Source organism: Bidens hawaiensis, unplaced genomic scaffold (genome assembly GCF_021521415.1).
Source record: "Bidens hawaiensis isolate Kalapana, Puna unplaced genomic scaffold, B.hawaiensis_p1.1 tig00012555_1, whole genome shotgun sequence".
In the NCBI taxonomy this organism is placed as follows: domain Eukaryota; kingdom Viridiplantae; phylum Streptophyta; class Magnoliopsida; order Asterales; family Asteraceae; genus Bidens; species Bidens hawaiensis.
In genome coordinates this window covers 529,166-547,215 of record NW_027492028.1, presented here as the reverse complement: position 1 = coordinate 547,215, position 18,050 = coordinate 529,166, and the positions used below count along the sequence as shown (strand labels likewise).

Genomic DNA, 18,050 nt, shown 5'->3' with positions numbered 1-18,050 from the left:
GTGTGAGGGAGAAGCGGGTAGCACAAGCAACCGAACACACGAAGGTGGTTATAGGATGGTGTACGATTGTAGATTAGTTGAATAGGTTTTGTTAAGTGGTGGGTTTTGTTGGGTAAGATATTTAGAATATATGTGGCAACTTCTAGGGCATGGTGCCAATAACTATTTGGAAGGTGAGATTGGGCTAAGAGGGTACGAATGATGTTGTTAATGGAGCAGATGGTGCGTTCTGCTTTGCTATTATGACAAGACGTGCACGGGCAGGAAAACGAAATTACATGCCATTATTAGTGCAAATTGTTGGAAGGATGAGCTGGCATATTCTTTTCCGTTATCACATTGAAATTGTTTTATTTTACGTTCAAATTGTGTGTGTATTAAGGATATCTCTTATGTAGAGATATTATATACAAATACAAAATTCCTAATCAGAAACCAATACAAATATGAATATACAAAACTATTTCTGATCTATTAAGTTGGCATCATGTTTTATAAAAATGTTGTTTAAGCTTGACATTTTTAACCCGTTAATTGAACAAGTTATGCACTTGACATGTTTATCCTATTTAGATTATAAACAACTTGACTAAATTTAAACTAAAATTTAAAGGTATATCTTATAAGGTCAATCCAACAGCCCGTTTATAGTCCATCAACCCATTCAACTAATTTAGATAAAGGGTTACAAGGTTCATGATAAGTTCACACGAGTATAAGTGTTTTCCGGGTTAGGATAAATGTATTTAACACGAATAAATATAGGTATACTATCCGGATTAATCAATTTAATGAGGCATCGCTATCATCATATATATAAATTTAGTTAAAGTTTAATCAAGCATTATGCTCAAAAAGCCAAACCCCTAAAAGACTTAGGGGGTGTTTTGATAAGCTTTTAAAATTTGCTTATTTACTATTTGAAAATCAAAAGCAATTTTGAAAAGCTTTATTTTAAAGTTTTTCAAACTTTAAAATGAAGTTTTACCAAACACCCTTACTTTTTAAAAACCAAATAAACAAATAAGTATGTTTTAAAGCTCACCCAAACACCCCCTTAAAAACATGGTTTTTTCATTAAACGTCGCACCTTTAGCCAAAACTACTTAGTTTTTGTTTATTTTATACAAGTATATAATAACTAGAATATATCAAACTATATGATCCATTCTTTGGTATATCTTTAAGTTAGTGTTAATTTTCATATTATCTACTATTTTTAATTAACGTTTTAACTAAGTTCAAGTTTTATGTTACAAATTTATACAATACTAGTTTTGCACATGTCGTGTTGCGGCGGTGCATTGGTATGCATTCGATTGTTATGGGCTAAGTTAGTTATTATACTGACAGTAATTAAAAAAAATAAATAAATAACTTGCCAAATGCAGAAAAAGTAGTGACACTTTTAGCTTCGTTACGATACTAAAAAAATTAAATTAGTAAACGCCCAGAGGTTCGTTATGGCACTGAAACTAAAACAAAAGAAACTCATATATAGCTTATGAGAAAAATGTAACATACTTAAAATGACGTTTATTTGATCAATTTTGGTAACGTTTGTTACTGTATATGATACAAAAAATAGTAACTAATCTAAAATGATGTTTATTAGGTCAGTAAAATTTGGGTAAGTTCACGCGAATTTGATCGATTTTGGTTACCTTCATTACGGTCTATGAAAAAAAACATATTTAAAACGATGTTTATTTTAAAACTTGGGGTTGCAACAATGAGTCGACGTGAATTCATTTAATTTCAATTACATTCGTTACTAAACACAAAGGGGCGAAAACTATTAAAAAAATAAATAAATAAATAAAAAACAAAAAAAACAAAAACATGTAAGTGTAGTTGCCTAGTGGGTGAGATAATACAAATCTTCAATCGAGGGTAGAAAAGAAATGTACATGTTATAACATGGTGTATTGGTACAACATGTTAAGCATGAAGAACAATTGAAGAAGCACAATCCTTCCAATTTTGTTATTATATAAATTTTAGTTTCGTTACTTTCGTATCTATTTTATATAATATTATATTTAATAAAGTCCAGAAAAAAGGACAGTCCCGGTAGTCCGGTACGTCTTTGCAAAAACCAATCAAGCCCATACGTCTTTGCAAAGACCACGCTTTTGGGCCTAGATCTGATTAGGGCCGGTTTATTTGCTACACTAAGTTTAAACTTTAAGCTACGTATTTAAATTTTCATGATGCACTAAAAACCAGGTGCTGCATTCTTATGCCACATTTTTACGCTACTTAATCTTCAAACAGAATTCAGTATGAAAAACCAATCTGATTTATAGTTTTAGGTGATCCAGATAAGACGGATTATATAACATTATAACCTGCCAAAACGAGTTGGAGTCAAAATGGCTGCTTTAAAATGCAAGTCAAATAGGATTATGTGTAAAATGGGCCCGGGTAAAAAAATGCTTTAAAGTAAAAGGCTGTGACGATGGCAGGGTGACGAGGTTGATGGCGTTACACAACTATAGGTGGCCTAAAATGTTGGCAACGGGTTGTGGTGGAGGTGACTGTGGCAACAATGCGGGTGTTAAAGAAAGCTTATACTTCCTTTATACATTGTTTTTCATTTATTTTCATAAACTATAAACTATGATAACTTATTTGTAGGTTAAACGAGTCGAGCGAAACTGGCCTAACCTCGAGCCCGGCTCGTTAAAAAATTTTCAAACTTGAAATAAAACGTTAATAATTTTGTGAACTCAAGCTCGACTCATTCTAGTTTACAACACTGAAATGTCCAAATCAATTTTATTTATCTTTTGGTTTTATAACTTTTAAAATTTTGCGGTTGTTTTGCCAATTTTCCATGAAAACAAGATCTCTTTTATGAACAACAATACAATATTCCAAATTGATATTTGAAAAATTATGAACTAAGATATCTAACAAGACAACAATAACCGTAAGTTAATGAACATGAAGAAACAAAGTCCAACATAACAAACATGAAATCAAAAAATATTTGTCCATAAACTAGTTGTAACACCCTAGATATAGGGGACATTCCATGTATCATAGAGACAATATGAGCCCACTGCCCACGTCTTAAGCAAATTTTATCTTCATGGATATCGACATTATAGGAAAGAAAACAACGGCTCCTAGTGCTCCAATCATCGACAACATCATCACATTTCTCTCAATCATATGCACCAGTTTTAATCAAATATTAAAAACCTCTTAGATGGTACGTTAAAGGCATTGGTGAGCAATAACCAAACCATTTACCGAAATCGATTAGCCGACAATCGGTTATCGGCTGTTTTTGCGCCCTTGACTAACCGAAATAATCGAACCAAGCCGAACATTCATATTTTCATATATTTCTAACTTTTATTTGCCTATTTCATGTGTTTCATGTTTTATACCTCCGTTTCATGTGCTTATACATCTATTTAATGTATTTATACCACCACTAGTATTTGTAGTTTGTACCTTCTTTTCATGTATTTCGAAGCAAAATATTTAGCCCAAACTTGGTTTTGGTCGTTAGCCAAAATTAACCAAATTGTCTTAACTGAACCGAAAGCCAATAAACTAACCGAATAAACTAAACCAAATTAACCAAAAACCAGTTGGTTAATAAAATTGATTAACCGATTACTTCAGTTATTGTATTGCTTTTAGCTAATAACCAAACTGAATCGTGCATATCAAAAGTAACACTAATGTGTGTTAATGTAGAAAGATTTAAATTAGTTTTATTAAAATGCTTTGACGGAAGGAAAATAATTTTGTGATTACATATTCTATTTATGAAAAGTTTTAAATTTATGGATTAAAAAATGTTTGGGGCAATTACATATATTTTCCTGCTAACTTGAACAATTACATATATTACTAATTTAAACTTTTAATTACATATATTCCCTTTCTTATACATAAATATTACATATTTACCCATTTAATTAAAATTAATTCACTAAATGATAATTTTACCCTTCACTAAATATTACATATTCAATTAAAATGAAGGGTAAAATTGTCATTTAATGAATTAATTTTAATTGAATAGGTAAATATGTAATGTTTATGTATAAGAGAGGGGATATATTTAATTAAAAGTTTATATCGGGTATATATATAATTGTTCAAGTTAGTAGAGGAATATATGAAATTTCTCCAAACAGTTTAGTAGAATGAATATGTCAAAACATTTTAATATCAATACCCTATGCATTGCGACGGGCCGCGTTAAATGCATCAGATTTTAGGATACTCTTAAAACATTACAAATTACCTATTACATTATTACCAACGAAAAACAATTACCAACATAATCCAAAACGTAACGTTACTTTCAATATGACCCTTAACAATACAACTTGCAGTCTGTAAAGAAAACTTTACCTAACTTAACTTCCAATATGACCATTTAACAATAACTTTAAATGGATCTTGACGTACATAGTGCTTTTTCATTGACCTGGCAATGAGGACTTGTCTCAAATCTCGAGTAATATTAGCCTAAAAAATAATAAAGAAAAGAATATGCATCCTGTATCTTTTGTGAGAGGCTTCAAAGTGAGACTTTAACTTCTGCACAAAAAGAATTCTAGAAAACAACTTTACTTTATATCACCAAACAATTAATCTTAGCTAAAGGGAGGTCGCATCAAACGGATTGGGTGTTTTCCAATGTATTTTCTCTTAATTGTTATTCTAACTTCATTTCTTATAAAATTACAAATCCTCACAATTAAACTTAATATAAGGTGATTTGATATTTGACCTGTGCTAATAGAGATATAGCGTTTGGTAGAGACATCCACTTTCAAATGGAGCAGTATTCTTATTTCCTAAGAAGAGTATCATATAGTCCTGTTATGCTGTCATTCGACTTTATTATTACGTCAAATCCATTAGAGACTAATAGAATATATGTTGTTAATTGCATTATGAATTACCTGAACATAAGGATCTTCATAGAGTACTCCACTATCTTGAAGACATAAAGTCAATAACGTATAATCATATCGGTTAGCAATAATAAATAATATGTAAATTAATAAACTTAAAAAGTATCGGCATGCAAATAAAATTCTTTTTTATGTAACATGCTTTCGGATATTTGTTGTAGGGGTGAGCATGATTCGGTTACGGGCTTTAACCGAAACGAAAACCGACATGTTTGGTCATGTGAGAATTATCACCGAAACTGAAAATTCGGTTATGAATCGGTTTGATTGTTTTTGAAATAATTAACCAATTTTTCGCTATTTTTGAATTTCTGTTATTTTTTGTCCAGTTTCGTCCGTTTCATCCCGGAGCGTTGTTCTCGACTTGGGTTCAACCCCATTGCAAAAAACGAAGTGCGGTGGTGGAGAGAGAAAATCTGACAGAGGAGATTCACTTCTCGAAATTGATTACTAAATTTTTCTTTCTTGAAATCGCTTACGTTAAGTTCTAGACTCTAGAGAAGCATAATCAAGATTCGACATAAGCATAATGGATGAACTTGTACAAAAAGAAAAGAAATCCTATCAGTATAAACAATCTCCGATCCCCGAATTTACGATGAGCTGACGGAATCGTAATCGAAAAACAATGATTAAGAAGACGAAATTGAAAACAACGTACCAGACACTCGTTTGCCATTGCTAATTTTTTCGATTACGAATTTCATACACACAAATTAGGAACCACAGAGACAACAAAGGAACAAATAAAAACATTAAAAACTTAATATAAGGTGATTTGATAATTGATAAACAAAACAAACCTCAAACGAAGATCAAATAAGACAGGAACTGAAAGTCGAAGCAAAGATCAAATGGAAGTAAAGCAGGTTTACATGTAAAAACTACAACACAGTGTAAAGCAGAGTAGCAGACAAATTAACATACTCTAGAAGATCCATGCTTTAAAAACTTGTATCCATGGCTTGATGAATTGTACAATCAATCTACAGTAGCTTTGCTCTCACAAAGCAAACATACCTTTTATATATATATATATATAATATGTAAAACTATAAACACATACCAGCCATTTAAAAGAGGGCTGCGACATATCTTGTGCTTGTTTACTTTATAATGAATTATTATCTTGATCCTATTTATTAAAATTTTAACTTTGGTTTCAAGCAGAGACATGTGTGCATTAAAATCACATATTAGTTTACTTATTAATTTCACGTATTAAAATCATACATATATATACACTGTGGTTCATCCAGGCAATTCTGGATTTTTGGGTTTTGTGGGTTTTTAGCATTAGATAATTTTTCTGCTTTGGAAGAAACATCGGTCCGTTAGTTTACAATTGGTAACCGGAAGCAACATCAATTCAGGAATTGAACAGTTTCATCCCATGGAGTCTCGATTGTCCTCTGATACGGCCCGCGACACATAGAAGCAAAGCTTAAGGTCATCAATTCCTTCTTTCTCAAACTCAATCATCTCTCCACATTTATCCATGTCTTGTTTTCCTTTTTCAGATGGTCTAGGAATCAAGTCTGCAGCTCAAGTGTACCTTTGACCAGGGCCGTCTCCGAGAATACCAAAAAAACCAAGGCCCGGGACATGAAAAACAAAAGGCCCTAATATAAAAAAAAACAAACAAACAAAAAAAAAACAAAACAAATAATAACATAGTTAATTAGTATCTAGTAATTAACTATCAAATATTCAATTATAGTATCAATTATCAAGTATCAATTGAAAAAAGTTAACGAATATTAAAGTTAACATTAGCAATATGAAATAAATCAATAATAAGTTGGCTTTGAATTTTAATTTATATTTGTTAAAGAAATGATTATGTTCGTGTTTGTTCATTAATTCATAAATAAACATATAAGAACCTTTAATAAACTAACATAAACAAACGAATATGAACGAACAAACATTTGCGAACGTAAACAAACAAACACATCACCGAACATTGATAACACATCTGAACGAGTGTGACATCTGTTCATGTTCGTTCAATTAATTTATCGAATAAAATGTCTTGCTCATCTTTGCTCGTTTAACAATGGTTGTCTTTGAAGGTTCACTTTGTTTACATATGGATGTCTTTGGTTCATATGCATTAACTATTTATCCAAACATTTAAATAAGCAACACTAAACGCCACATATATCATGTCAAAGAATCTTGAAAGAATCACTTCAACACGAAATTAATAGCAATAATAAACACTACTGTATCAAAACAAAGAGATTTTGTATGCAAACGGTTACAGTTTTTTAGAGAATGCTATTTTGATTTTGAATTTTGAAATGAAATTAAAATAAGTTAACATGTAAGGCTGCAAATCTATAAGCAATAAACCTATATTATGAAATAAATTAACAAATAACCGGACCATGTAATAGCCGGACCCAGACGCGACGTCGATTGCCGCCACACTGGTCGCCGCCGGCCGGAGAAACTCTCAAGGTCGTCATTCGCTGCCTCGTCGGAAGTCTAATGGTCGCCACTCGTCACCGACCGGATATTAGAATTTTAGATGTTTCACGACTGCACTACTGCTTGATACGTGAAAACTTCAAGTCTTCAACTAGGTTTTTTTTTTATTTATTTATTACTGGGCCTCCTTTTTAATACTATTGAGCCTAAAATAGTTACTCATATATAAATTTTTTTGTAAAACTCATGGGCCCTATAAAAGATTTGGGCCTGGGGCTTGAGCCCTACCTGTCCTGCCTATGAGCCGGACCTGCTTTCGACCATGTTTCTTCGCTCTGCCAGTGAAGAATGAGGCTAATTCGTCGAGGAGGTGTTGAGTATACTTCTTCTCCGCTTGAACAATCAGTTAGCTTGGATCGATATGGTTGTACAAGAAAAGGGTAACTTGGTAATTTGCTACATCTAGGTAATTAAAGGTTATAAGTTGGGTATATATATGTAATTGATTAAGTTAACAAGAAGATATATGTAATTCTTCCAAAATGTTTTGGTAATACAAAGATTACCTTAATAAAGTATTAAAGTCTCGTCAATGCATTGCTCATGAACAAACAAAAACAAAGATAACAATTAACAAGTATGGAAAGTTGAAAACACATCATTTCCTTTTGGTGGTCACCAAGCAAGACTTTATTCTTTATTTTCGCCTTCGTATGCATCATTTCACTTCCATTTGCGTTATTTTCTTTACAAGTTGGCTAAATCATCCCTTAATTACTTTTATCTCCGTCTAATATTTAAATGTTGTATAATAAAATCATCATCGTACTCAGTATATCCCACCAAGAGCAAACCTATGGTAGGGTCTGAGGAGGGTAACATGTAGACAACCTTACCTCTACCCCGTAGGAATACAGATGCTATTTCCGGTGGTTGTATAATAAAATGAAAATAATTTTATAATGGGAAAATGTTATAGAATAATAATCAAGTTTAAGTTCGGTTAGATTAAGTCATTCATATACCTTTTTTTTTGTCCCATCATCAAATTTCAACATGTTTTAATTAGGTCACTCAATTTAAATGTTTTAAAGTCGGTTAAATAATCCCGTACTTACTTGGTCTCCATTTATTATTTAACGGTTCTCTTTAAACCATTTTTGTGAAATCATTTTCATTTTCTTAACAGCCAATGCAATATTATTTTTGTATTATAAAAAAAATCATAATCGATGCTCCTTTGACTCAACAAGTTTTGCTATTGGTTTAAAGCTTTGAAAAAGAATGCAATGCTATTCCAGGTGAATTTAAATAAAAAAAAAACACATTTGGCAAATTGAATTAGGATTTCGTAGATTCGGTAATGAAACTAATAAATAGGGCTGGCAATTCGTGTTGTAACATGTTTAACATGTTAGAGATGACGCGCTAAACATAAGTATCAAACATGAATTTCCAGCCCTACAGATGAGCTTATTTAAGAAAATAAAAAATTTACATACCGTACTTTTTTTATTAACAGGTCTTATCGGGTCTCAAGTAGGTACCCAATTGCCAGCCCTACTGATGAGCTTTCAACGACATCGGATAATGTTGATTTAAGAAATTTCCATATTCGAATGAGGATAGGTTAAAAAATAATGGTACAGGGGTCGATGTTATTTACAAAAAATTACAAGAGATGTTTATATTAACTAGAGATAAACAAGATCTCCTATAAAAAGGAAATACCATAAATAAAATAAAATAAGAAATCCTCTTGCAATCAATCGAATATAGTCTTTACTGTCACACCCTCAAAATCCACTAACGGAGTTTTACCGTCAGAGGGTGTGAACTAACAGGATCAGAATCATTAGTTATAATCAAACCATAAAACAAAGTTTCAAAACCATGAAAACATTTACGAGTAGTTAAATGCGGAAGCGTAAAACCATAGCAGACAATGTTACGTCACGCAGGACGACTTAAAACCCAATGATAACAGTTTAAAAATAAGTTTGCATAATTAAAATGTTTCAAGCAATGCATGTTCCTAAACCGCGCGCCCGCCTCGGCTACCTGAGAATAACATACTAAAAGTGTCAACACAAGGTTGGTGAGTTCACAAGTTATATAAAAATAGAGCGTTTAGCGTTTGCGTTCAGCGTTTTGCGTTACAGCGTTTTGCGTTATCAGATAGTGTTATGTCAATTATATATCTATAGGTAGCTAGCCTATAAAACAAGTATCACTAAGTGTTCGACACCGAAGCTGACTGTTTATCATTTGCCTTGCCACCAGGTCATCCAGACCATGGTATGTGTTTAGCCAAGATTACACCCACTCGACCTCCAGTCGAGTTTAGCGTTGGGTGGGGTTTGTCAAACTCAGTAGTACTACTCAACAATGACTCGCTATTATCCAATATTAAACGGTTCGATGTGAATGAAGGACTTTAGTTAACGCGTTTGCCACTTAGTCTTTACAAGTGATATATAATCTATATTAACAAAATCTTAAATGCGTTTCGGAGTATGTTATCTCCCCCAAGTGAAAAGCGTTTAAAAAGTTTAAAAGGGGAAAGTGAAACTCACTGTTTGCGAAGTATTCCCAAAATAATTCACCAAGATGCGCGTCACAGAAAAACTCTCTCTAGTGTTCTAAAACATATCAATCAATCAATCAATCAATCATACCCAGTAAAATCCCACCGACAGCAAAGCTATAAGTAGGGTCTAGGGAGGGTGGGATGTAAGCACACCGTACCTCTATCCAAAGGAATAAAGAGGTGGCTTCCAGAGAGACCCTCGGCTCTAGGTACATGTGTATGAAGCAAAATAAAGGTAATCAAAGTTTAACAGCTATATAAAAACTACTACTAATTATAATAATATTAATAATAATATTAATAATAAGATCACAGTTTAACAGCTATATAAAAGCTAATAATAATAATAATAATAATATATGTAAGGGAAATACCATTATGGTATGTGACCTAAATAAGTTAAGTCTAAGCCCTAAGGTATTCAATTCTCTCTAAAAATCCTTAACTTTAATTCTACTTCTCCACGAATTCCTATCCTCAACCATGTCCTCAGAGAGGTTTAGGTCTATCAAATCATGCCTAATCCTCTCATCCCAAGTCAATTTCGGTCGTCCTCTACCCCTCCTCCCCTCTATAGTAATGTTGTCTACGGATCTAACAGGATTCGTCGTCAGTCTTCTCTTTACATGTCCAAACCATCTCAATCTCCACTCTCTTATCTTGTCTGCTATGTTCGCCACCCCTAATCTCACGCGAAACACAACGTTTCTTATTCGGTCTAACCTTGTGTGCCCACACATCCAACGTAGCATTCTCATTTCTGCTACCTCCATCTTCCGCACTTGTGCCTTCTTGATGGCCCAACAATCTGTTCCATATAGCATTGCAGGTTTAACTGCCACCCTATAGAATTTTCCCTTTAGTTTAGTCGGGAAACTCTTGTCGCACAATATACCTGTGGCTGCTTTCCATCTACACCATCCTACCTGAACTCGGTGGGTCACATCACTGTCTAATTCCCCATCGCTCTGTACAAAAGATCCTAAATACTTGAACTTCGTTACCTGCGGGACCACCTGCCCTTCAATTGTGATCTGTGCGTCTTCATTGTCGTTTATCCCACCAAAATCACAGTGGAGGTACTCCGTCTTAGATCGGCTAATCTTTAAACCTTTTGTCTCTAAGGTTGTTCGCCACTCCTCAAGCCTCATGTTTAGATCTTGTTTTTTCTCAGCAAGTAACACAATATCGTCTGCGAACATCATGCACCACGGGAGAGTCCCCTGAATCGACTTTGACAGCTCATCCAAGACTACTGCAAAGAGAAACGGGCTCAACGCTGACCCCTGGTGAAGACCTACCTCTACAGGAAAGAAATCAGTATCCCCCACTGGCGCACGGACACTTGTTTCACTCCTGGTATACATATCCATAATTATCTCTATGTATTTCCTGGGCACTCTTCTACCCTCCAAGCACTCCCAGAGCACCTGTCGTGGCACACTGTCGTAGGCCTTTTCTAGGTCAATAAACACCATATGTAGATCACGCTTCTTCTCCCTATACTTTTCCATTAATCTTCTTATAAGGTGTATTGCCTCTGTGGTGGAACGCCCCGGCATGAAGCCAAATTGGTTGACCGTAACCTGAGTTTCTCGTCTAAGTCTAACCTCAATCACTCTTTCCCATAGCTTCATAGTATGACTTAGTAGTTTGATTCCTCGGTAGTTACCACAACATTGGGCGTCTCCTTTGTTCTTATAGATAGGAGCTACAACGCTGCTCCTCCACTGGTCTGGCATCTTACCTGATTTGAGAATACTATTGAACAGAGTAGTTAACCACATGACTCCTTCCTCCCCCAGACACTTCCACACCTCGATGGGTATGTTGTCTGGGCCAACCGCCTTAGACCTTCCCATCCTCGTCAGTGCATCCTTCACCTCTTCTCGTGTGATCCGTCGGCAGTAGCAGTTATTCGATTGTTGTCGTTGAAAGTTTGTGTTGTCATGTTCTTCTTGGTAAGCTCTCCCATTGTTAAAAAGATTGTGGAAGTAGGTTTGCCATCTTAGCTTGATGTCCTGCTCCTTGACCAGTACATGCCCATCTGTATCCTTTATGAACTTCACCGGTCCTAGATCTTGCCTTCTACGCTCCCTGGCTTTGGCAATCTTAAACATAGCTTGTTCCCCCTCTTTTGTTTGTAGACTTTCATACATCCGTTTAAAGGCCGCCTTCTTTGCTTCCGCCACTGCCTTCTTCGCCTCTATCTTGGCCGTTTTGTAGTTGTCCCTCAATTCCACTCGCTCCTCCTCATTCGTGCACCTCATTAGCTCCCTAAAACATCCTTGTTTGTCCCTTATCTTGTCTTGCACTGCGTCATTCCACCACCAAGACTCCTTATGCCCACTTGTCTTTCCTGTTGTGACCCCGAGAGTCTCCTTTGCTACTTGGATGATCTAGCGTTCTAAAACAATAAAGAGATTTTTCTAAGTGTCGGAATATTATCGAGTCTCTAGACCCGGCACATAATACCTATGCACATAACATGTTTCGTGTTTCGTTTGTGAATTGTGTGTGACTTTAACAAATGTATTTGTGATAAGTTACATGTGTAAGCAATTATTTACGTGTCATGTATTCATAAAGTACATCACTAGCAATTACTCCCCGTAAGGGCAGTTTGGTCAACACATAACAATTAACTAGCCATCATTCCCCATGAGGGCAATTTGGTCAAATCATGATAATCAATTACCAATTATTCCCCGCAAGGACAATTTGGTCAAAACATAACAATTATATAGCAAGTATCATGTTTCATGCATTTTCACAAAACTCAGCAGCTAGTTTCACTGAGACAGAAATTCTACTTGAAAGATTGTACTATTCCACCGATCATAGCATCTCAATTAATTTACCAAAAATCATCACGAAAGAATGCATGTGTTAGGTTTCCAAAACATATTTTATTTTATTTTATTTTTATTCCACATAGATTTCTCATAATGATCAAAACATTACAGCAAGCTCATAACAGTCAAATTCATGCGGAATGTTATTTGAAATTCCCGTTAAATGAAAAATCCAACAAATGCAAGACCACTTGGGTTAGGTTCCTAACTCAACAAGTCAACTTCCAGAAGTGGAACCAACCCAATTGGTCTCGTAATTCATGAGATATAATATTTACAAAACAACCTAACAGCAGGTCTAACAGCTCAGCTTTGCACAACGTTTTTGTAAAATCATAAAAGTTAACCTTTGCTTGTCCAAAAATTACAAGTTTATATTCTTTAGAAACTAGACTCAACCTAGTTTACTGTAGTATCAACAATCTCAACCAATTTTCACATTTACACCTCGTTACAGTCAATTAAACATCAATAACACAATCTGTCCAGAAACTTTTTGCATCCAAACTCAACATATTAACTATCTATGGACCATCATGCATTCATATAACACTCTAGACTCCATAAACACTATCCATGCACATCAATTACATATTACATACATGATTAGGGTTTTTGTTTGAACTCAAATCAAAGACATAAGCAATTAACATGTAACAATATCCATTCTAGTTACCATATCATCATCAAAACAACAACAATCATATAAACTACATACACACATAAAATCGGCCCTTAGGGTTTTCAATTAACCCATTAAACATCAAAATTAAGTATAAAGGATGCATAGGATAGTCGTTTATACCTTCCTAGCACCTTAATCTTCGATCAAAGACTTGAGAACTTGATTGTATGTGTGTATATAGGTGGCGGCAGCCGTGAGGGGGGGGGGGGAAAGGAATTCCGATCGGGGTAGGAGAAAAGAAAAGAAAAAAAGTGAGTTAGGGTTTATTATTATTATTATTTATAATAATACTATGTTTCACTTTGGCCCCTCCACTTCTAAGTATTACTTATCTAGCTTAAACTAACTTGTTTACATCTTGAGTTAGTGTTTATAACGATGTTATCACACAACACATAAGTCTAACACATAATTATCACATATTTACTGTTTTGACGTTTTTTGTTTATTCACCAATCGTTTGCGTCAACTCGTTTGCGTTTCGGTGCAATTCCCGAAAGACTACACATGTAGTAAGTGTTAAGCGTCATTTAAACCCTAGTTTAAATGTAATGAGGTGTGCGTTATAGATTCAATGATCTTAAGTTTGAATTGACGGAGTTGAGTTAACGGAGTTAACCTGAAATTGACGATTGTCACATTTACTCCCCATCAAGTTAGAGCATGTAGATTATGAATGTGCCCAACTTGTCAAGTAGTGTGCAAAGCTGCTGCCCTCCCAAAGCCTTGGTAAGCAAGTCTGCTATTTGATTTTTGGTGTGGATGTCAAAAGTTCGAATTTCTCCCGACTCAACTTATTCTCGTAGAAAATAACAGTCCCATTTCAACATGTTTCGTCCGTTCGTGAAAAAACAGGATTTTTGCGTTTCTAAGGCCAAACGGCATAGCAATATAACAATATATAAAAATCATATTAACCAATCTCTGATACGTAGCACCTGCATTTCTAAGGCCAAACGGCATGGCAATATAACAATATATGCCCGTAGGGGTTATAAATGTTGTGTCCTCTTGATCAGATGGTTCCATCTGGATTTGTTAAAATCCTGATGAAGCATCCATAAAGGTCAACATTTCATGCCCTGCGGTAGCATCCACCATAGAGTCAATGTGGGGAAGAGGGAAAGGATCCTTGGGACATGCCTTATTTAAATCAGTAAAATCGACACATACCCTCCACTTTCCGTTTTTCTTTTGAACTACAACCACATTGGCAAACCATTTTGGATACCTTACTTCCCTAATCATACATGCCTTTAGTAGTTTCTGTACCTCTTCTTGGATGATCGCATTTCTTTCCAGAGAAAATTTCCTTCTTTTTTGATGAATAGGCCTGAAAGAAGGATCAATTCCAAGTTTATGGGTTATAACATCCTTAGAAATACCTGTCATATCTTCGTGTTTCCATGCAAAGGTTGATTTTCTTCGTTGTAAGAAGGATACTAGATCCTTCTCGATGGATTCTTGTATCTCAACTCCGATTAGTACTTTGCTGTCAGGATCTTCTGGGTGCAAGACCACTTCCTTAGAATCTTGTTCCCTAGTCTCCGTGACGTTTCTTCTTGCTTTCTGTAATTGATATGCTTCCCTTTATATTTTTTGTAGGCTTCATGGAAGAGGTATAGCAATCTTTAGCGTCTTGTTGGTCGCTTTCTATCTTCGCTATTCCCCATGGGGTAGGTGGCTTCACACATTGGTGGTAAGTAGAGGGAACTGCCTTCATTTCGTGTATCCAAGGCCTACCAAGAATAACATTGCAACAAGACAAAGTATCGATAACACAATATTTTTGAATAGAATTTTCTCCCTCTATATATATGGGGAGTTTGATGTCCCCCAATGTATTCTTCGTTTCTCCACTGAATCCTACAAGAAATGAGGATCTGGGGACGATTTCCGATTCTGGAATATTCATTTTCCTAAGCACTTCTAATTGTATAATGTTGACTGAACTCCCGCCATCAATGAGGATCCTGCGAACATAATGGTTAGAAATAAACAGAGTAATGACTAAACCGTCGTGATGAGGATCCTGAACGGTGATCCGATCATCCTCATCAAAAGAGATGACTTTTTGCTCGACCGTTGTAGAAGTCCTGATTGGCCTTTCGCCATTCTCCAATTTGCTTTCTTTGGCATGTTTTTTCGCAGCAGAATACGAAGTCCCGCATATGTCAGAACCTCCAAAGATTACATTGATAACTTGAGCGTCCGGAGGAGGTGGAGCAGCCTTTTCTGGGACTGGCTCAGGATCCTGGGTCCTTGACTTCTTTCTTCCGAACAGCTCCTTGAGGTAGCCTTTGCTGAGGAGGTAGCTGATCTCCCTTCTCAAGGCGATACAGTCTTCTGTCATGTGGCCGAAGTCTTCGTGGAAACTGCACCATTTGGATTTGTCTTTGGGAGGAGGCGCCTTCTCATTCTTCCTCGGCCATCTCGCTTTGTCACCCAAGCTCCTAACAGCAAGCATTACTCCTCTCATATCTACAGAGAAGCAGTAATTAGATATCCTTGGGCAATCTTCATCATCCTTTTCATCCTTCACAGCGTTGATCTTCTTGCCATTTGGTTTAGAGTATGGTTTGGAGCCGTTATTCCTGAAGTAGGATCCTTGTTTCTTGTCTTGAGTTTCACTCTTTGCCGGAGTATTCAGTTGATCTTTGATTCTTTGATCCTCCTCTAACCTGATGAATCTTAAAGCTCTATTTCGGACTTCATCTAAGTTACTGCAAGGGGTCATAACAAGATCTTGGTAAAATGTAGAGTCCTTTTGTAATCCCATTTTGAATGCCTCAACAACTGTTGGGACATCCAGATTTGGAATTTCCAATGCCTCTCTTCCAAACCTAGTAAAGAACTGTCTAAGGGGTTCCCCACGAGGTTGGACAACTTTATATAAATCACTAATTAATTTTTCAAAGGATCTACTGCAGGAAAATTGACTATTAAACAAATTGATTAAATGAGAGAAAGAGGTAATTGAATAAGCAGGAAGACTTAGCAGCCATTTAAGAGCAGATCCAGTGAGTGTTGAGCCGAAGCCTTTGCATAAGCAAGCCTCTTTCAGCCGTTCTGGGATTGGGTTGATTTCCATCCTCTCCCGGTATAAGGCTACATGTTCCTCAGGATCAATGGATCAATCATATAACTTCATACTATGGGCGGTGAAGCGCTTTGGTATCTCAGCATCACAAATTGGTGGAGCGAATCTGGATATGTTATGGCTTCCTGCTGATAACTCGGGGATAGGTTTGATGACTCCTGGTACACTGGATATCATATCCTTGAGCTTTTATAACTCACGGGATATACTTTGATTGATTCTTGTATCCTGCATACCACCATGATTAGTACCAAAAGGTAAATTATTGTAAGTGTTATCTCTTGTGTGATAAAAAGGTCTCCCCCCATAGCTGTGTCCGGGGTACATTGTTTCAGCATCAAGAGTTGGTCCAGCAGGAGCAGTGGTTTGCATAGGTATGAAGTCCCCTTCGTGGACCTCAAGTGGCCTTGATCGTGGTTCCTTCAAAGGTTCTTTTCCGTAAAGATGGTAGGATTCTGGATGCTGATGGACGATGGATTCTGTCTGGAAGCCCAAGGATCTTGGTTGATAGACAGAGGATCCTTGAGGCTGGTGAGTAGAAGGTCCTTGACAGAAATCTGAGGGTCCAGATTGGATTGCGGAGGATCCTTGCGAATGGTGGCTGGAGGATCTTAAGTGCTGACTTGAGGATCCTTGTTGAAGGACAGATAATCCTTGCGAATACTGGGTAGAGTATCCTTTCTGGAAGAAATCCGAGGATCCCTGTTGAACATAAGAGGATGCTGGGCACCTTTGACCAGGAAAATCTGGAGTGCTGAAGTCAAGTATTTTCGGGATGATGGGACTTGCGTCTTCAGTAGTTTTCCTAGTTCTCTTGATTTCCTCAATCTCATGAAGGATCCTCTGGTTGGTCTTGTTCTGCTGCTCCATATAGTTTTTCATCTGTGCACATAAAACAGAAACATCATTGTTAGCAGTTACCATTTGGGAAATAGTAGTGGATTTTGTTCCGAAGAAAACGACAGTCTCCTTCTTCTGAGCGACAGTTATGGGCTTTTGTGGTTTCGTAGAGACAAGTAGTGGTGGCAAAGATACTTGAGCCGTAACACTTGATGCAGCGGTTGTAGAAACAGCTTTGCGTTGAGAGGCCATTGAGTGATAACTTTGAGTGTAGGGATTGAATAAAGGTAAGATTTTTTTAGGATTAAAGCACCAATGCCCCACGGTGGGCGCCAAATTGTTTTGGGTCAAAAATCGGTCTAAGGATCAAGTAACCAAATTCGTATGTGAGGATTGATGCTTGTATGACAAATATGATCAACGTGACTATATCAAAAGATGAACACCGAATTTATACAAGGAAAAGCCTTTGGTAACTAGTATCCCGCCGGCATAAAAACCTCGGGTAGTGAAAACTATCACTACCGATTATATTGAACTTGAAAAGATTACAAAAGGTGAGATTATAGCTGATCGTGAGTACAAAGTGTTT

General features: G+C 36.0%; 1 protein-coding gene across 1 annotated transcript; it reads right to left on the bottom strand.

Moving 5' to 3' along the window:
• Positions 1-15,447: 15,447 nt before the first annotated feature.
• LOC143541352 (uncharacterized) lies at positions 15,448-16,297 on the bottom strand. The gene is made up of 2 exons (XM_077034192.1): positions 15,535-16,297; positions 15,448-15,491 (listed from the first exon to the last, which is right to left on the bottom strand). Exons 1-2 carry the CDS (start codon positions 16,295-16,297, stop codon positions 15,448-15,450), a joined length of 807 nt encoding a protein of 268 aa, XP_076890307.1.
• Positions 16,298-18,050: the final 1,753 nt, after the last annotated feature.